The sequence below is a fragment of the Dendropsophus ebraccatus genome, chromosome 3 (genome assembly GCF_027789765.1).
Source record: "Dendropsophus ebraccatus isolate aDenEbr1 chromosome 3, aDenEbr1.pat, whole genome shotgun sequence".
Taxonomy (NCBI): domain Eukaryota; kingdom Metazoa; phylum Chordata; class Amphibia; order Anura; family Hylidae; genus Dendropsophus; species Dendropsophus ebraccatus.
In genome coordinates this window covers 193,354,192-193,375,890 of record NC_091456.1, presented here as the reverse complement: position 1 = coordinate 193,375,890, position 21,699 = coordinate 193,354,192, and the positions used below count along the sequence as shown (strand labels likewise).

General features: G+C 44.9%; 1 protein-coding gene across 1 annotated transcript in view; it reads right to left on the bottom strand.

Annotated features, from left to right (window-relative positions):
* Positions 1-21,699, bottom strand: part of LOC138786641 (zinc finger protein 585A-like) — a 65,783-nt gene that overhangs the window by 21,865 nt on the left and 22,219 nt on the right. The window contains exon 2 of the mRNA XM_069963622.1: positions 1,993-3,217. Within this exon, the coding sequence (XP_069819723.1) occupies positions 1,993-3,217 (1,225 nt within the window). The remainder of the gene's footprint in view (positions 1-1,992; positions 3,218-21,699) is intronic.

Here is a 21,699-nt window from a genome sequence, read left to right as displayed (position 1 = left end):
GATTACCAGGTCTCTGTGGGTACAGTCAGGGAAAAGTCCTTTTATTAAAGGAGAAGTCCAATGCAAATTTTTATTAAAGTATTGTATTCCCCCCCAAAAGTTATAAAAATCCCCAATATACACTTATTAAGGGAAATGCACATAAAGTGCCTTTTCCCCTGCACCAAGGCTTCACTTCCTGGATAACATGGTGATGTCACGACCCGACTCCCAGATCTGTGCGGGCAGTGGCTGCTGGAGAGGATGATGGCAAGGGGACACTGAGGGACACAGGGCACTGGAGGGACACTGAGCATCCCCCAGCCATCATCTCTCCAGCAGCCACAGCCCGCACAGCTCTGGGAGTCCTGTCGTGACATCACCATTTTATCCAGGAAGTGAAGCCTTGATGAAGTAATAAGTGAAGAGGGAAAAAGCACTTTATAGGCATTTCCCATAATAAGTGTATATTGATTATTTGTATAACTTTTGGGGGGCAATAACATACAAAAATTTTCACTGGACTTCTCCTTTAATTTCTGAACATAATGCAGTAGCTTGTGCGGAGGCACTGACTCTGGGATGCCTCTAAATTTCAGATTATTCCGACGGGATCTGTCTTTCAAATCTGTCAACTTTCCCTTTAAATACTGAACAAGTACTTTTAGGGGTCCATGTACACAGAAAGATTATCTGACAAAGATTTGAAGCCAAAGCCAGAAACAGACTATAAACAGAGATCAGGTCATAAAGGATAGCCTGAGACTTCTTCCCTTTTCAAATCCATTTCTGCCTTTGGCTTCAAATCTTTAAGGAATTAAGGGATGCCACTAGCTCTCCCATCTAAGGGTATGTGCACACTACAGAAATACGACGTAAAATCGCAGATTGTGGCGGGCTGGCGCGTCTCCATGTCATAGACTTCATTTTATGCATTAATGGACGACAAAATCGGACGGACGGATTCCGCAACAGATTTTACATCGCATTTCCATAGTGTGCACATACCCTTAGGGTGGTTTACACAGATAGATTATCTGACAAATCTTTGCAGCCAAAGCCAGGAACAGACTATGAACAGAGAACAGGTCATAAAGGAAAGATTGAGATTTTCAGTCCATTTCTGGCTTTGACTTCCAAAGGTGGTCCTCCTGGTAGAGACAGACCCAAATAACTCGTAGGTGGTCCTCCACAGTTTTGACTCATAAGGCCGAATACAAAAGGCAAGTCACACCTCACAATTACTTTTTATTCCATGTTAGTTGAGGAGATAAAATCCAAATAAAATAAGTTTACGTTTTTGAGTGCAAGGTGAACAAATGTGTATTCTGGAGATCATGTTGGCAGCAGCAGTCAGAGCCCCTGTGATCTCACACTTATCCTCTGTATAATAATTGTAACTTGGAATATCCCTTTAACACTTTACGAGCAGCTGTGTCTTCCTCTAGTAGATTACCCCATTACTAGCAGCTGTATCCTCCTCCTTTAGCTTGTCTGCATAACACACAGTGAAGTCTTATTACATGTCTGATAAATAAAATTATTCAAGTTATTGGCAAAAAGGTCTGAAGAATTTTTCTCTTATTTGCGTTTTGCCCATTCGCTGCCTACAAAAATGTATTGGGGAATTCATTTTGATTTCTGATTTCTAACATTATGTCTTGTCTTTTCCTCCACAATCGGCTGTAATTCCTCTTTTAAGATTTGGTAAGTAAAATGTTTTTCACGTTCCTTAGATAAAGATGTTTTTTCTGTATGATGTGCGGCTAAAGTTGCCTTTTGCATAAATAATTTCTACATATGGTAGGGAAAAAAGAATAATCCCCTTTGTGGACGTTCTGATGTTGTTGCCCCTGTCTCTGATGGGGTCTCCCTTGTGTGAATTATCTCATGTCTTAAAAGATATGATTTATCAGTAAAACATTTCCCACATTATAAACATGAAAATGGCTTTTCTCCTGTGTGAGTTCTCTGATGGTTAGTAAGATATTTTCTTACTAAACCTTTTATCACATACTGAACATGGAACTCTCCCCTGTGTGAGTTCTTTGATGTACAGAACGATCATATTTACAAGGAAAACATTTCCCACATTGTGGACATGGAAACGGCTTCTCTCCTGTGTGAGTTCTCTGATGCAAAACAAGGTTAGATTTCTGAGTAAAACACTTTCCACATTCTGAACATAAAAACGGCCTCTCCCCTGTGTGAGTTCTCTGATGGTTAATAAGATATGCTTTCTTAATAAAACATTTTTCACATTCTGAACATGGATATGGCCTCTCCCCTGTGTGATTTCTTTGATGTACAAGAAGATCTTGTTTCCAAGTAAAATGTTTCCCACATTCACATGAAAATGGCTTCTCTTCTGTGTGAATTCTCAGATGCAAAAGAAGATCAGATTTCTGAATAAAACTTTTTCCACATTCTGGACACGAAAATGGCTTCTCCCCCTTGTGAGTTCTTTGATGCTCTACAAGATTAGATTTCTGAGTAAAACACTTTCCACATTCTGAACATAAAAATGGCCTCTCCCCTGTGTGAGTTCTCTGATGGTTAATAAGATATGCTTTCTTAATAAAACATTTTTCACATTCTGAACATCGATATGGCCTCTCCCCTGTGTGATTTCTTTGATGTACAAGAAGATCTTGTTTCCAAGTAAAATGTTTCCCACATTCACATGAAAATGGCTTCTCTTTTGTGTGAATTCTCAGATGCAAAAGAAGATCAGATTTCTGAATAAAACTTTTTCCACATTCTGGACACGAAAATGGCTTCTCCCCCTTGTGAGTTCTTTGATGCTCTACAAGATTAGATTTTTGAGAAAAACATTTCTGGCATTCTGAACATGAATATGGCTTCCCTCCAGTGTGAATCATCTGGTGTCTAATAAGTGAAGATTTCCTAGTAAAACATTTTCTACATTTCAGACATGAAAACAGCTTCTCTCCTGTGTGAGTTCCCTGACCTGATATCTCAGTATTACATGGCTCCTCTTCTATATGAGCTATCTTACGTCCCTCATCTGTTCTGTAACTTTTATTTTGGTTCACAGCCTGTGATGGGTCAGTAGACAGGACGTGTATAGAAGGATGAGATGGCAGATCTTTGCTGTGAGGGGCTGGGGGTATATCTGGGGTAATAGAAGGTTCTTCATATGTATCTTGTGTGATCTGACCATCTGCTGTAATATCTGGAGATATCTGATGTCCCTCTGATCTCCGGGTACACTTATCTGCCAACAAAAAAAATAAAAAAATCAGATTTTATTATTTTAATTAGTAGTTTCCATCCTTTACAGATCCCGTCCTTACTAAAGTCTAATATGATCTCCCTAAGTTTAAATGTAATGGTCACTACTCTCTATTTGTTTTTCTGTCTCAATGAGCTGCAGCCTCTTTGCCTATGAAGATGACATTAGGCGGCTGTGTTATTCATACAGAGACAGGTGGACTGGATTACTTATGTAATACATGTAGTATGGGCTGTCACTGTACCATTAGTACAGTGCAGGGCAGTTCTCAGCAAACATTATGTTGACCAGTAGGAGGCGCAGTTGCCCTACTTTTGTATTCAATACAAAACATAAAGCAGAAAAGACTGTATGCTCTCTGTATCTACTCACTTAAGCAGTTACCTGTAGTGATGTCCTCCTTATACTGATCTCCACCACTAACATCTGTCCCTTCTTCTTCTGATATTGTGTCTGTATATGTATTACAGTTCAGATCCTCCCCTGTAGTGATGTTCTCCTTATACTGCTCATTACTGCTGTCCTCTGTCTCTTTTTCTTCTTTTACCCTTATGTCTGTAGCATTAAAACCATTCAAATCTTTCCTTGTAGTGATGTCCTCCTTATACTGCTCATCACCGCTCACATCTGTCTCTGGAGCATTAATATTGTTCTCATATTCCACCTGATTGATAAGATGTGAGAGAAATATTGTAAAAGTCATCAGACAGTAGGAGAAGTCAGGTGGGATGTACAGATCATAGGGAACATCTCCATCTACCTGATCCTGATCCTGTGGGAGAAGAGGACGGGGACATCTCTCTGGTGCTGTTCTCTTACTGGATCTGACTGGAGGGAACACATACAGAGACTGAATTCATTCTTTCCATCCAGATAATACAGAGAGGAGGTGTGTATATAGTCCTGTCTATTACCTGCTGATGGGAGGGGCTGCTGATCCTCCAGCATCACATCCTTGTACTGATCCTTGTGTCCTTCTACATACTCCCACTCCTCCATGGAGAAATAGACCGCCACGTCCTGACACCTTATAGGAACCTGACACACACAATGGTCACACAGTCATCCCCCCCCACCCCTCCAGTGGTGTTACTGTATAATGTCCCAGCATTCCCAGCAGCCACAGTCTCACCTCTCCACTCAGCAGCTCCACCATCTTGTTGGTGACTTCTAGGATCTTCTCTTCCTCCATTTCCTCATGTATCAGGGGCCCCGGGATTGGGCTCAGGGTTCTTCCCCATCCTTCACACCCAGGGGCCCCACAGCGCCCACTAGAGGACTTCTTCACTACTGTGTAATCCTGTGTATGGAGAGACACATTACTATCACTCCATCCATTCCCAGAATCCCTCACCTCTCCAGTCCTATCCATCTGTTATTCCATAGATAAGAATGATGTCATGATGACATCACTCCCAGAATCCCTCACCTCTCCAGTCCTATCCATCTGTTATTCCATAGATAAGAATGATGTCATGATGACATCACTCCCAGAATCCCTCACCTCTCCAGTCCTATCCATCTGTTATTCCATAGATAAGAATGATGTCATGATGACATCACTCCCAGAATCCCTCACCTCTCCAGTCCTATCCATCTGTTATTCCATAGATAAGAATGATGTCATGATGACATCACTCCCAGAATCCCTCACCTCCCCAGTCCTATCCATCTGTTATTCCATAGATATGATGTCATGATGACATCACTCCCAGAATCCCTCACCTCCCCAGTCCTATCCATCTGTTATTCCATAGATAAGAATGATGTCATGATGACATCACTCCTAGAATCCCTCACCTCCCCAGTCCTATCCATCTGTTATTCCATAGATAAGAATGATGTCATGATGACATCACTCCCAGAATCCCTCACCTCCCCAGTAAGCAGGAAGAGTATGTGTAGGGTGAGGGTTATTATCCTCTCGGCCATCTTGTCTCTGTCTCTCTCCATGGTTGATGGGTCGGTCTCTTATACAGAAGATATCAGCAGAGGATCCTGTATTGTAGAAAGAAGATGAGACAATGTATAAATCACACAGATCACAGTTCCCGCCATCAGTACAATACTCTAATACTTAGAGGGGCATCTCCTCCATAGGATGGGGGGGGGGATAACAGGCTGATTGCTGGGGGTCCGGCTGCTGAGACCCACATTGTTCCCGAGAATAAGGAGACAATTACCCGGCAGTAACTGGAGCGTTCTACAGCGCCATCTCCTCATCTATACTATATATCCTCCACACACCGAGCCGTATATCCACCCACACACAGGGGCAATAATCCTCCCGCTGTCCCCCAGCTCCTCCACACATCCGTCCATCCTATTATTTTATTCCCATAGTCTTAATCCCATAAAGTACAGGGACCTTGCTGGGGGCGGACACACAGCTCCCAGGCAAGCCCCGCCCTGACCAGATTTCATTGGTTGCTCAACTCCAGGCTTCCTAGCAGCCAAAATCAGACCCTGCTGGACCCCCGACCCTAATCCGAATGTTTAGTCTTAGCGTTAGGGTTCCACCTGCAGAGCTATACAGGAGCCGTGTGCTTCCCCTGTGCTTCCAGGACCTGCCATGATGTCACAGTCATGTGATCAGTCACATGGAGGAGGAGGAGGAGTCACATGATCACTGCTGCGCAGTGTATGCAGGACTCTGCTGTGCTGGATGAGCTGAAGTGATGTGTATGCAGCAGAGCTGTGTGTGTGATGTGTGTGGAGCAGAGCTGTGTATGTGTGTGTTATATATGCCTGCAGCAGAGCCCTGTGTGTAATGTACATGTAGCTGAGCTGTATATGTGTGTAATGTACATGTAGCTGAGCTGTATATGTTTAATGTACATGTAGCTGAGCTGTATGTGTGTAATGTACATGTAGCTGAGCTGTATATGTATGTAATGTACATGTAGCTGAGCTGTATTTGTGTAATGTACATGTAGCTGAGCTGTGTGTGTAATGTACATGTAGCTGAGCTGTATATGTGTAATGTACATGTAGCTGAGCTGTATGTGTGTAATGTACATGTAGCTGAGCTGTATGTGTGTAATGTACATGTAGCTGAGCTGTATATGTGTGTAATGTACATGTAGCTCAGCTGTATATGTGTGTAATGTACATGTAGCTGAGCTGTATATGTGTAATGTACATGTAGCTGAGCTGTATATGTGTAATGTATATGTAGCTGAGCTGTTTGTGTGTGTAATGTACATGTAGCTGAGCTGTATATGTGTAATGTACATGTAGCTGAGCTGTATATGTGTAACGTACATGTAGGTGAGCTGTATATGTGTGTAATGTACATGTAGCTGAGCTGTATGTGTGTAATGTACATGTAGCTGAGCTGTATATGTGTGTAATGTACATGTAGCTGAGCTGTATGTGTGTAATGTACATGTAGCTGAGCTGTATATATGTGTAATGTACATGTAGCTGAGCTGTATATGTGTGTAATGTACATGTAGCTGAGCTGTATATGTGTGTAATGTACATGTAGCTGAGCTGTATGTGTGTAATGTACATGTAGCTGAGCTGTATGTGTGTAATGTACATGTAGCTGAGCTGTATATATGTGTAATGTACATGTAGCTGAGCTGTATATGTGTGTAATGTACATGTAGCTGAGCTGTACATATGTGTAATGTACATGTAGCTGAGCTGTATATGTGTGTAATGTACATGTAGCTGAGCTGTATATATGTGTAATGTACATGTAGCTGAGCTGTATATGTGTGTAATGTACATGTAGCTGAGCTGTATATATGTGTAATGTACATGTAGCTGAGCTGTATGTGTGTAATGTACATGTAGCTGAGCTGTATATGTGTGTAATGTACATGTAGCTGAGCTGTATATGTGTAATGTACATGTAGCTGAGCTGTATATATGTGTAATGTGCATGTAGCTGAGCTGTATATATGTGTAATGTACATGTAGCTGAGCTGTATGTGTGTGTAATGTACATGTAGCTGAGCTGTATATATGTAATGTACATGTAGCTGAGCTGTATATGTGTAATGTACATGTAGCTGAGCTGTATATGTGTAATGTACATGTAGCTGAGCTGTATATGTGTAATGTACATGTAGCTGAGCTGTATGTGTGTAATGTACATGTAGCTGAGCTGTATGTGTGTAATGTACATGTAGCTGAGCTGTATGTGTGTAATGTACATGTAGCTGAGCTGTATATATGTGTAATGTACATGTAGCTGAGCTGTATGTATGTAATGTACATGTAGCTGAGCTGTATGTGTGTAATGTACATGTAGCTGAGCTGTATGTGTGTAATGTACATGTAGCTGAGCTGTATATGTGTGTAATGTACATGTAGCTGAGCTGTATATGTGTAATGTACATGTAGCTGAGCTGTATATATGTGTAATGTACATGTAGCTGAGCTGTATATGTGTGTAATGTACATGTAGCTGAGCTGTATATGTGTGTAATGTACATGTAGCTGAGCTGTATGTGTGTAATGTACATGTAGCTGAGCTGTATGTGTGTAATGTACATGTAGCTGAGCTGTATATATGTGTAATGTACATGTAGCTGAGCTGTATATGTGTGTAATGTACATGTAGCTGAGCTGTACATATGTGTAATGTACATGTAGCTGAGCTGTATGTGTGTAATGTACATGTAGCTGAGCTGTATATGTGTAATGTACATGTAGCTGAGCTGTATATATGTGTAATGTACATGTAGCTGAGCTGTATATGTGTGTAATGTACATGTAGCTGAGCTGTATGTGTGTAATGTACATGTAGCTGAGCTGTATATATGTGTAATGTACATGTAGCTGAGCTGTATATATGTGTAATGTACATGTAGCTGAGCTGTATGTGTGTAATGTACATGTAGCTGAGCTGTATATGTGTGTAATGTACATGTAGCTGAGCTGTATATGTGTGTAATGATGGAAACTCTTCTAAAAAAGAAGATAATGGATCACCTAAGAATCAACAATTTGATGGATCCAAACCAGCATGGCTTTACTGAGGGCCGATCATGTCAGACTAATCTCATTGATTTCTTTGATTATGCCACAAAAGTGCTGGATGAAGGTGGTGCTGTGGATATCGCCTATCTGGACTTCAGCAAAGCTTTTGATACAGTTCTCCATAAAGAGCTGATAGAGAAGTTGGAGAAAATTGGACTAAATCCCTGGATAGTTCAGTGGATTTGTGGTTGGCTGAAGGAGAGATATCAGAGGGTTGTTGTTAATGGTGTATATTCCGAGCAGAGACTGGTTACAAGTGGTGTGCCACAAGGGTCTGTTCTGGGTCCTATTCTTTTTAATATGTTTGTAAGTGACATAGGAGAAGGGTTGGTAGGTAAAGTTTGTCTGTTTGCTGACGACACAAAAGTGTGCAATAGGGTGGATATTCCTGGAGGTGTCAGTAATATGGAAAATGATTTAGCTTTGCTAGATAAGTGGTCCAAACAGTGGAAATTGAAGTTCAACGTTTCCAAATGTAAAATAATGCACTTGGGGAGGAGGAATCCTCTATCCGAGTATCACATCGGCAGTACTGTGTTGGAAAAGACTTCAGAAGAGAAGGATTTAGGGGTAATGATTTCTGACAGCCTTAAAATGAGTCACCAGTGCAACCAGGCGGTGGGGAAAGCAAATCGTATGCTGGGGTGTATAGCTAGAGGTATAACCAGTAGGAAGAGGGAGATTGTGATCCCGCTGTATAGAGCTCTGGTGAGGCCACATCTGGAATACTGTGTCCAGTTCTGGAGACCTCACCTAAAAAAGGACATTGATAAAATAGAACGGGTCCAAAGACAGGCTACAAAAATGGTGGAGGGTGTGAGGCATAAACCATATCAGGAAAGACTTAAGGATTTGAATCTGTATAGTCTGGAGGAAAGACGGGAAAGGGGGGACATGATTGAAACCTTTAAGTATGTTAAGGGACTAAATAAGGTTCAAGAGGGAAGTGTTTTTAGTAAAAAACTGAGCTCAAGAACAAGAGGACACAGTGAGAGGTTAGTTGGGGGAAAGATCAGAAGCAATGTAAGAAAATATTATTTTACTGAAAGAGTAGTAGATACCTGGAACAAACTTCCAGCAGAGGTGGTTGGTAAATCTACAATAACAGAATTTAAACACGCCTGGGATAGACATATATCTATCCTAAGATAATAAGGAAGAAAATACTAAAAGGGCAGACTAGATGGACCCAGTGGTCTTTTTCTGCCGACAATCTTCTATGTTTCTAATGTACATGTAGCTGAGCTGTATGTGTAATGTACATGTAGCTGAGCTGTATGTGGTTAAGGTACATGTAGCTGAGCTGTATATATGTGTAATGTACATGTAGCTGAGCTGTGTATGTGTAATGTACATGTAGCTGAGCTGTATATATGTGTAATGTACATGTAGCTGAGCTGTATGTGTGTAATGTACATGTAGCTGAGCTGTATGTGTGTAATGTACATGTAGCTGAGCTGTATATGTGTGTAATGTACATGTAGCTGAGCTGTGTATGTGTAATGTACATGTAGCTGAGCTGTGTATGTGTAATGTACATGTAGCTGAGCTGTATATGTGTGTAATGTACATGTAGCTGAGCTGTATATATGTGTAATGTACATGTAGCTGAGCTGTATATATGTGTAATGTACATGTAGCTGAGCTGTATATATGTGTAATGTACATGTAGCTGAGCTGTATATGTGTAATGTACATGTAGCTGAGCTGTATGTGTGTAATGTACATGTAGCTGAGCTGGAAATAATGGCCACACTCTAAACACTGACAGCCAATCACAGCACATATGCAAATAGCTGAAATATAGCAGCCAATAGAAATTCTAAGGTCTTGTCAGTCAATGCCTCACAACATCCACAGTCACATGTCCATTATTGGCCAATAGAAGATGTAGAAGATGGAAGGTTTTTAATGATTTTGTAACTGAGCAATGATCTTTACCATTATAAGTAGCAGAGTTCAGTCAGTGATGTAGCACAGCTGAGCCAGCTGTTTAGCAGAGCCAACACCCACACTACGTAGAGCTGAGCCAGCCGTGTAGCAGAGCCGACACCCGCACTACGTACAGGGCCGTCTTACCCATTGGGCAGGGTAGGCGTCTGCCCGGGGGCCCTTGCGTGTAAGGGGGCCGCTGCCCTCTGTGATATATCTGTATTTTTCGCTTTATAAGACACACTTATAAAACTAAGTGCGTCCTATAAAGCGAAGACGGCTCCCAAGCAGTGCTGAGCACCGCAAGGAAGCCGTCCCGCCCGCCCCCTCTATTGCCCCCTCCGCCCCTTCTATCGCCGCTCAGCCCGCCCCTTCTATCGCCGCTCAGCCCGCCCCTTCTATCGCTTCTCAGCTGAGCCGATCAAAAGCCCAGGAAAGTGCAATGAGCAGCACTTTCCTGGGCTTCTGATCGGCTCAGCTAAGCGGCGATAGAAGGGGCGGGCGGTCCAGGAACTCACCCGTCCGCCGGCCCCTGATGTCTCCCGGCAGCGCGCTCCCATCATCCTCCGGGCACAGGCAGCGGGGTACAAAGACGCTGCCTGTGTCCTGGATGTGTCGTGCAGCCGGACACTTCCGGCACAGGCAGCGTCTCTGTACCTCACTGCCTGTGCCCGGAGGATGATGGGAGCGCGCTGCCGGGAGACATCAGCTGCTGGGGCCGGCGGACGGGTAACTGGTTTGTTGTTTTGGGGGGCACTGGCTACTATGGGGGGCACTGGCTACTATGGGGGGCACTGGCTTCTATGGGGGCACTGGCTACTATGGGGAGCACTGGCTACTATGGGGGGCACTATATGGGGGGATTGGCTACTATGGGGGGCACTATATGGGGGCACTGGCTACTATGGGGGGATTGGCTACTATGGGGGGCACTATATGGGGGGATTGGCTACTATGGGGGCACTATATGCAAAGATGTGGGGGATTTGATGGCGCATTTGGGGGGGGGGGCAATTCGCCACCTCTGCCCAGGGGCCCATAATGCTGTTAAGACGGCCCTGACTACGTAGCGGAGTTGAGCCAGCCGTGTAGCAGAGCAGACACCCACACTACGTAGCAGAGCTGATGCAGCCGTGTAGCAGAGCTGACACCCGCACTACATAGCAGAGCTGAGCCAGCCGTGTAGCAAATCTCTCTTAAATGGACCTTACCCAAGTTGCTCTTAAAGGGACGGTACCCAAGTCACTTTTAAAGAGACTGTACCAAAGTTGCTCTTAAAGGGAGGGTATCAAGGGTTTAAGTTTCTCTAAAGGGAAGTCACTGTTAAAGGGGTGCTCTTTTGAAGCACTATATATTTCCCTGGAAATGCAAATCTAGTTTCACTTTTTGTACATTGTTATAAGGGCTACCATCTTGCCCGAGTTATTTATAATAGCATTTAGTGACATGCTTTATAGCAAAACTCATGGACATAGACTACAACAGACAAAGTCTTTCCCCTTGAGAAGAATGCGAAACATTACTGAGCACACTCTGTGACCTGTGAAGAGGTCATTCCACAGGGAGCTGCTATTGTCTCCTCTATCTATTGGTGTCACATGATGCTACAATGCTGTGCAGATAACTTTACAGCAGCCTCCTCATCACCACACACACAAGAAATCTCAGCTTAGTTTTAGCCCCAGTGGTGAGAATGAAAACTGCCACAATCCCGGGTGCTATCTGCAGCGCGGGACCGTGGCTATTAGTGGGCATGGTACAAACGCTGTGCCCGCTAATTAGCTTTTTAAATGCAGCTGTCATTGCAGCATATCTATACTGCATAGATCTCAATGAGAGATCAGTGTAGTTATACTAGAAGTCCCCCAGGGGGTAATAACCCTAACCCCAGGGGGAATAATCCTAACCCCAGGGGGAATAATCCTAACCCAAGGGGGGGGAACAATCCTAACCCCAGGAGGGAATAACCCTAACCCCAGGGGGAATAATCCTAACCCAAGGGGGAATAATCCTAACCCAAGGGGGGGGGGGGGGGGACAACCCTAACCCCAGAGGGGAATAACCCTAACCCCAGGGGGAATAATGCTGACCCCAGGGGGGGAATAACCCTAACCCCCAGGGGGACTTCTAGTATGTGTGTAAAAAAAATAAAAAAAAATTATTGATAAAAAATCCCCTCCCCTAGTAAAAGTTCCAATCACCATCTTTCCCCATTTTATAAATAAAAAAAAATAATTAAACATGTTTGGTATCGCCGCGTGCGCTATGGCCCAAACTATTAATTTAATTCCTGATCCCTCGCAGTAAATGGCACGGTAAAGTGGAAACTGGCGCATTTTTGGACACATTAAGTCCAGAAAAATTGTAATAAAAAGCGATCAAAAAGTCGCATATGCGCAATCAAGGTACCGATAGAAAGTAAACATCATGGCGCAAAAAATGACAACAGCCCCATAGACCAAAGGATAAAAGTGTTATAAGCCTGGGAATAGAGCAATTTTAAAGAACATTTATTTAAAAAAAAAAAAAGGTTTTAATTTTTTAAAAGCCATCAAATAAAAAAAAGTTATACAAGTTACATATCGTTTTAATTGTAACAACATAAGAAACATGTATAACAAGTCAGTTTTACCCTAGGGCAAACGGCATAAACACGAAACCTTTCCCAAATTAAAAAAAATGCTTTTTAAAAAAAAAAAATAATAAATAATTCACATTTAATTTTTTTCTGGTTTCGCTGCATATTTTATGCAAAGGTTAAGTCTGTCATTGCAAGGTACAATTAGTGCCGCAAAAAATAAGGGCTCACGTGGGTCTCTAGGTGAAAAAAAGGAAAGCGCAAAAATGGAAATTGGCCCGGTCCTTAAGGGGTTAAACAATAGACATTTAGAAATTATAAGTCTATGAAAAGTCGTTAATGTGATTGTAATTGCGTTCGTATACACACACCATAAATGATCGTTCTTGCATTCATATCTCTATACTGTGAACGATGAGCGTTTACGCTGAAAGACAACAAATTTTTGTTTGTTTTAACAATACAACACATGTGCAGTGCTCAGACAAGTGATGAGTAGGAGAAATTCTGCCCAAGGGCATTCCTAAGTGTTTTTTAACACACACATTTATCGGACAGATTTTTGAAGCCAAAGCCAGGAATGGATTTTAAAAGAGGAGAAATCTCAGGCTTTCCTTTATGATCTGATTTATGTTTATAGTCTGTTCCTGGCTTTGGCTTCAAATCTTTGGCAGATAATCTTTCTGTGTAAATGGACCCTAATGATGCAGAAGGCAGGGAGGAGGGATGGAGAGGCGTTGCAGGCCTAGGGCACAGACACTCTAAGCTACGCCAATTTGACACAGGGCTTCAAGTTTAAAAGTTGTTTTTTAGGACAATAACTGCATCACCTGCCGGACAAATCTTGGATGAAAAGCAGCTATATGCGGTACAAGCGGTTTGGAGGGGGGAGGGGGCCAGATTGTGGGTACAGAGTCGCTTTACGTGTATAACAAGGTGAATGTCTACAGATAAGACTGCTCACAGAAGTCTCCATCTGACTATTCTCCAGCTATTCTGATAAGAAGAACGAGCAGTAATGTCATCCTCTAGATGTGCAAAGCTGGTAACCCCAAAGAATTATAGGTGGTCCTCCTGGTAGAGACAAACCCCAAATAACTCGTAGGTGGTCCTCCACAGTTTTGACTCACAAGGCCGAATACAAAAGGTAAGTCACACCTCACTACATTTTACCTTTTATAACTTCACAACTACTTTTAATTTTATGTTAGTTGATGAGATAAAATCAAAATAAAATAAGTTTACGTTTTTGAGCGGAAGGTGAACAAATGTGTATTCTGGAGATCATGTTGGCAGCAGCAGTCGGACCCCCTGTGATCTCACACTTATCCTCTGTATAATAATTGTAACGTGGAATAACCCTTTAACACTTTACAAGCAGCTGTATCTTCCTCTAGTAGATTAACCCATTAATAGCAGCTGTATCCTCCTCCATTAGTATGGCTGCATAACACACAATAAAGTCTTATTACATGTCTGATAAATAAAATTATTCAAGTTCAAGTTATTGGCAAAAAGGTCAGAAGTATTTATGTCCTATTTGTGTTTTGCCCATTTGCTGCCTACAAGAATGTATTTGGGAATTCATTGTGATTTATGATTTCTAAGATTGTGTCTTGTCTTTTCCTCCACAATCAGCTATAATTTCTCATTTGCCAGATTTTGGGTAGGAAAATGGTCTCTCCCCTGTGTGAATTCTCTGGTGTCTAATAAGATGTGATTTATTAGTAAAAGATTTTCCACATTTTAAACATGAAAATGGCTTCTCTCCTGTGTGAGTTCTCTGATGTAAGACAAGACATGATTTTTGAGTAAAACATTTTCCACATTCTAGACATGAAAATGGCTTCTCTCCTGAGTGAATCCTTCGATGTACAACAAAATCTTGTTTCCAAGTAAAACATTTTCCACATTCTAAACATGAAAATGGCTTCTCTCCTGTGTGAGTTCTTTGATGGAAAACAAGATTACATTTCTGATTAAAACACTTTCCACATTCTGGACATGAAAATGGCTTCTCCCCTGTGTGAATTCTCTGATGGTTAATAAGATACGATTTCTTAGTAAAACATTTTTCACATTCTGAACAAGAAAATGGCTTCTCCCCTGTGTGAGTTCTTTGATGTACAACAAGATCATGTTTCCAATTAAAATATTTCCCACATTGTAGACATGAAAACAGCTTCTTTTCTGTAAGAGTTCCCTGAACTGATTTCTGAGTTAAACATGGCTTCTCCTTTATACGAGCTGTTTTATGTTTATCGTCCCTTCTGTAACGTTTATTCTTTATAACAGTCTGCGATGAATCAGTAGCCAGGACTTGTATAGAAGGATAAGATGGCAGATCTTTGCTGTGAGGGGCTGGGGGTATATCTGGGGTAATAGAAGGTTCTTCATATGTATCCTGTGTGATCTGACCATCTGCTGTAATATCTGGAGATATCTGATGTCCCTCTGATGTCCGGGAACACTCAGCTGCAAAGAAAAAAACTATCAGATATTATTTTAATGTAACCTATAAAATGTATGGTAGAATTCTTCACATAGGGGTGTTGCACATAAAGACTAATTCTACATGAATTAGTCTTTATGTGCAACACCCCTATGTGAAGAATTCTACCAGAATCTGTCTTCCCGTCCTACGATCAAATCTGATGGAACATGCAATAGCTTCAAGAGTCTATGAAGCTGCAGCCATTGCTTTCTAGCTCTCCTCGTGCCTAACGTTCCTGTGTATGGGGAGGACGGGAGTGATAACTGATGGCTGAACCTTAAATCACAGACCAGTGGACCAGTTTGTCTTTATTCTCCAGATTACCTAATTAACAAAAAAAAACTCGACCCGCTCTACGCTGTCAACTTTAAACCCATTTTTAATCTCTCCGTCCTCTCTGTCTACCTGGAATCCCTGGTCCTGTTCTTCTCTTGCCCTATAAACCATTATGCTGTGAACTCTCCTTAGTAGTTTCCATCCTTTACAGATCCCGTCCTTACTAAAGTCTACTATGATCTCCCGAAGTCTAAATGTAATAGTCACTACTCTCTATTTGTTTTTCTGTCTCAATGAGCTGCAGCCTCTTTGCCTATGAAGATGACATTAGGCGGCTGTGTTATTCATACAGAGACAGGTGGACTGGATTACTTATGTAATACATGTAGTATGGGCTGTCACTGTACCATTAGTACAGTGCAGGACAGTTCTGTATGGACTAGATACACCTGCCCTGTACACTGTAACACTACCACCACTAGACACACCTGCCCTATACACTGTAACACCACCACCACTACATACCTGCCACATACACTGTAACACCACTGGACACACCTGCCCTGTACACTGTAATACCACCACTGGACACACCTGCCCTGTACACTGTAATACCACCACTGGACACACCTGCCCTGTACACTGTAATACCACCACTAGACACACCTGCTCTGTACACTGTAACACCACCACCATCTAAGACAACAATGGCTGATGCATAGCACTCTCCTTTAATGCTGGAAAAAGGACCAGAAATAATGGCCGCCAACAATGTTGGAGATGTCTACGAGAGCAGTATGCATCAGCCATTGTTACCTTTGGTGGGGGTGTTACAGTGCACAGGACTAGTGTGTCTAGTCCATACAGAACTGCCCTGCACTGTAAAAATGGTACAGTGACAGCCAATACTACATGTATAACATCAGTAATCAAGGTCACATGTCTCTGCATGAACAACACAGCCGCCTAATGTCATCTTCATGGAGGACAATGCTCCAGCTCATCGAAATTACAGTAGAATCAGTGAATGGCTGCTGGAGACTGGGGGACTTCACATGGAGTGGCTGCTGGAGACTGGGGGACCTCACATGGAGCGGGTGCTGGAGACTGGGGGACCTCACATGGAGCGGCTGCTGGAGACTGGGGGACCTCACATGGAGCGGCTGCTGCTGGAGACTGGGGGACCTCACATGGAGCGGCTGCTGGAGACTGGGGGACCTCACATGGAGCGGCTGCTGGAGACTGGGGGACCTCACATGGAGCGGCTGCTGCTGGAGACTGGGGGACCTCACATGGAGCGGCTGCTGCTGGAGACTGGGGGCCCTCACATGGAGCGGCTGCTGCTGGAGACTGGGGGACCTCACATGGAGCGTCTGCTGCTGGAGACTGGGGGACCTCACATGGAGCAGCTTCTGGAGACTGGGGGACCTCACATGGAGCGGCTGCTGGAGACTGGGGGACCTCACATGGAGCAGCTGCTGGAGACTGGGGGACCTCACATGGAGCGGCTGCTGGAGACTGGGGGACCTCACATGGAGCTGCTGCTGGAGACTGGGGACCTCACATGGAGCGGCTGCTGGAGACTGGGGGACCTCACATGGAGCGGCTGCTGGAGACTGGGGGACCTCACATGGAGCGGCTGCTGGAGACTGGGGGACCTCACATGGAGCGGCTGCTGGAGACTGGGGACCTCACATGGAGTGGCTGCTGGAGACTGGGGGACCTCACATGGAGCGGCTGCTGGAGACTGGGGGACCTCACATGGAGCGGCTGCTGCTGGAGACTGGGGGACCTCACATGGAGCGGCTGCTGCTGGAGACTGGGGGACCTCACATGGAGCGGCTGCTGAAGACTGGGGGACCTCACATGGAGCGGCTGCTGGAGACTGGGGGACCTCACATGGAGCGGCTGCTGGAGACTGGGGGACCTCACATGGAGCGGCTGCTGGAGACTGGGGGACCTCACATGGAGCAGCTGCTGGAGACTGGGGGACCTCACATTGAGCATCTGCTGCTGGAGACTGGGGGACCTCACATGGAGCGGCTGCTGGAGACTGGGGGACCTCACATGGAGCGGCTGCTGGAGACTGGGGGACCTCACATGGAGCGGCTGCTGCTGGAGACTGGGGGACCTCACATGGAGCGGCTGCTGCTGGAGACTGGGGGACCTCACATGGAGCGGCTGCTGGAGACTGGGGGACCTCACATGGAGCGGCTGCTGGAGACTGGGGGACCTCACATGGAGCAGCTGCTGGAGACTGGGGGAGCTCACATGGAGCCGCTGCTGGAGACTGGGGGACCTCACATGGAGCCGCTGCTGGAGACTGGGGGACCTCACATGGAGCTGCTGCTGGAGACTGGGGGACCTCATATGGAGCTGCTGCTGGAGACTGGGGGACCTCACATGGAGCGGCTGCTGCTGGAGACTGGGGGCCCTCAATGGAGCGGCTGCTGCTGGAGACTGGGGGCCCTCACATGGAGCAGCTGCTGGAGACTGGGGAACCTCACATGGAGCGGCTGCTGCTGGAGACTGGGGGACCTCACATGGAGCGGCTGCTGGAGACTGGGGGACCTTACATGGAGCGGCTGCTGGAGACTGGGGGACCTCACATGGAGCGGCTGCTGGAGACTGGGGGACCTCACATGGAGTGGCTGCTGGAGACTGGGGGACCTCACATGGAGCGTCTGCTGCTGGAGACTGGGGGACCTCACATGGAGCGGCTGCTGCTGGAGACTGGGGGACCTCACATGGAGCGGCTGCTATTGGAGACTGGGGGACCTCACATGGAGCGGCTGCTGGAGACTGGGGGACCTCACATAGAGCTGATGCTGAAGACTGGGGGACCTCACATGGAGCTGCTGCTGGAGACTGGGGGACCTCACATGGAGCGGGTGCTGAAGACTGGGGGACCTCACATGGAGCTGCTGCTGGAGACTGGGGGACCTCACATGGAGCGGCTGCTGGAGACTGGGGGACCTCACATGGAGCGGCTGCTATTGGAGACTGGGGGACCTCAAATGGAGCGGCTGCTGGAGACTGGGGGACCTCACATAGAGCTGATGCTGGAGACTGCGGGACCTCACATGGAGCGGCTGCTGGAGACTGGGGGACCTCACATGGAGCGGCTGCTGGAGACTGGGGGACCTCACATGGAGCGGCTGCTGGAGACTGGGGACCTCACATGGAGCGGCCTGCAATCTCCAGACCTGAATCCCACAGAAAACCTATGGGATCAATTCAGTGGCCGTGTATAGCCTCATAAATGTGTGCCCCTGAACTTCAATGACCTGAGGGCGCCCTTTAAGAACAGTGGCATGCCACGCCTTAGCCAGCAGACAACTGACCAGTAGGAGGTACAGTTAGTAAGCTGTAATTGATGCTCAAGGGCACACGACAAGTGACATGTTTTTGGGGTATACCCACCAATAGGGTGGCTTTTGTTTGAATAAATTGTTTGATTAAGGAAATCACCATTGCTGTTTCTACCTAAGTGCCCCATGATATAAAATCAATGGAGAGGAAACAATTTACATTATCCATAAATTTCACCCACAAGCCAAATATCCCAAATTTTTTGTGAGTAGTGTGTAGTATGTATTTTTTTTTACCCTATTTTTGTTTTGAATACTAAATATACAGCAGAAAAGATTGTATCTTCTCTGTATTTAGTGGTCACTACTCACCTGGGGGGTTACCTGTAGTAATGTCCTCCTTATACTGCTGATCACTGCTGTCATCTGTCTCTCCTTCTTCTGATATTGTGTCTGTGTAATTTTTACAGTTCAAATCTGCCCCTGTAGCAATGTCCTCCTTATACTGCTCATCACTGCTGTCATCTGTCTCTTCTTCTGACCTTATGTCTGTAGCATTAAAACCATTCAGATCTGTCCTAGTAGTGATGTCCTCCTTATACTGCTCATCACCGCTCACATCTGTCTCTGGAGCATTTATATTGTTCCCATCTTCCCCCTGATTCATAAGATGTGAGAGAAATATTGTAAAAGTCATCAGACAGTAGGAGAAGTCAGGAGAAGTACAGATCATAGGGAACATCTCCATCTACCTGATCCTGATCCTGTAAGAGAAGAGGACGCGGACATCTCTCTGGTGCTGTTCTCTTACTGGATCTGACTGGAGGGAACACATACAGAGACTGAATTCATTCTTTCCATCCAGATAATACAGAGAGGAGGTGTGTATATAGTCCTGTCTATTACCTGCTGATGGGAGGGGCTGCTGATCCTCCAGCATCACATCCTTGTACTGATCCTTGTGTCCTTCTACATACTCCCACTCCTCCATGGAGAAATAGACCGCCACGTCCTGACACCTTATAGGAACCTGACACACACAATGATCACACAGTCATCCCCCCCACCCCTCCAGTGGTGTTACTGTATAATGTCCCAGCATTCCCAGCAGCCACAGTCTCACCTCTCCACTCAGCAGCTCCACCATCTGGTTGGTAACTTCTAGGATCTTCTCTTCCTCCATTTCCTCATGTATCAGGGGCCCTGGGATTGGGCTCAGGGTTCTTCCCCGTCCTTCACACCCAGGGGCCCCACAGCGCCCACTAGAGGACTTTTTCACTACTGTGTACTCCTGTGTATGGAGAGACACATTACTATTAGAGAAAAGCGACTTGATCGAATAGCTATTCAATCGAGTATTGGACTACTAGAAAAATTCAAAATGAACTTTACTAAAACAGCTAAACAATTGCTTAGCTGTTTTAATCAAAATTACCATAACTCACTCATCCTTCCTCTTCGGCTTCCTCCAGCCCACTGACAGCCCCACAGGGAGCCAGGTGCTGAAGACGTCAGAGGTGAGTATAAAGCTGCCCCCCCCCGCCGCACTGCACCCATCCTAGCGAGAGAGGGGGGCACTTAACCCCCTTTCTTGCTGGTATGGGTGCAGTGTGAAATCAGTCTGGCCTCCAAAGAGTTAAGTGTGTATGCAATGCATGCACACTTAAACCCTTGGGTACCAGATTGTTCACTATGGCCCCCAAGGGGTTAAGTGGGGATGCTATACACCCATATATATCCATATGTTATTACATAGATAAGAATGATGTCATGATGACATCACTCCCAGAATCCCTCACCTCCCCAGTCCTAGCCATCTGTTATTCCATAGATAAGAATGATGTCATGATGACATCACTCCCAGAATCCCTCACCTCCCCAGTCCTATCCATCTGTTATTCCATAGATAAGAATGATGTCATGATGACATCACTCCCAGAATCCCTCACCTCCCCAGTAAGCAGGAAGAGTATGTGTAGGGTGAGGGTTATTATCCTCTCCGCCATCTTGTCTTTCTCCATAGTTGATCGGTCCGGAGAGTTATCAATGATAGGTACCTGAGCTGAAAAGAAGATGAGACAATGTTCTACAGAAAGCTAAAGCCAAAGAAAAGTAAAGATGGCAACTGTAAAAACAGTGACGCAATGTGAACAGGTGGTTAGTGGGGAGGGTGTACTGATTTGGTGGGAGGTAAAGGGTCAGGGTGAGTATATAGGGGATTGTTAGGTTGGGGAGATAGAAAGATCATAATTAAAGGGGTTATCCAGCACGTTAAAGCTTTTTATATGTTGCCGCCCTTATATAAAACATAGCAAACATCTTATTGTGACCTCACCATGTTCTCCTGCTGCGTCTTCAGGTTACCTGCTGACCATAGACATTTCTGAAACAAACTCATCTCGGTAGAGACAGCCTCTCAGCCAATCACTGGCCTTGGCGCTGTCTCGTCTCAGTCAGTGATTGGCCGAGCAGACTGTCATTGCTGAGACGTTTATCTCCAAAATGGTGGCCGGGAACCTTGAGACACCGGGGGAGCATGGTGAGGTAAGAATAAGATGTCTGCTATGTTTTATATAGGAGCTAAACCTCCCCTGTACTGTGACTGCTGTGTATACAGGAGTCATGGCCGCTGTAATGTACATCCACCATCCTGCTGCAATAACAAGGGTTACACAGCATTCATGAGGAGCTGAGGGGTCGCCATGACAACCAACTAATCTGACCACAACCAATCTCTACATAGGAGAGCAACAGCTAAGCTAATCCGGTATCATCCTGAAGGGGTTAATAACAATAGAGATATAATATACTGTACCTGCAGAGCTGTACAGGAGCCCTGTGCTTATGGGAGATGCTATTCCAGGGGAATCTAGGTATC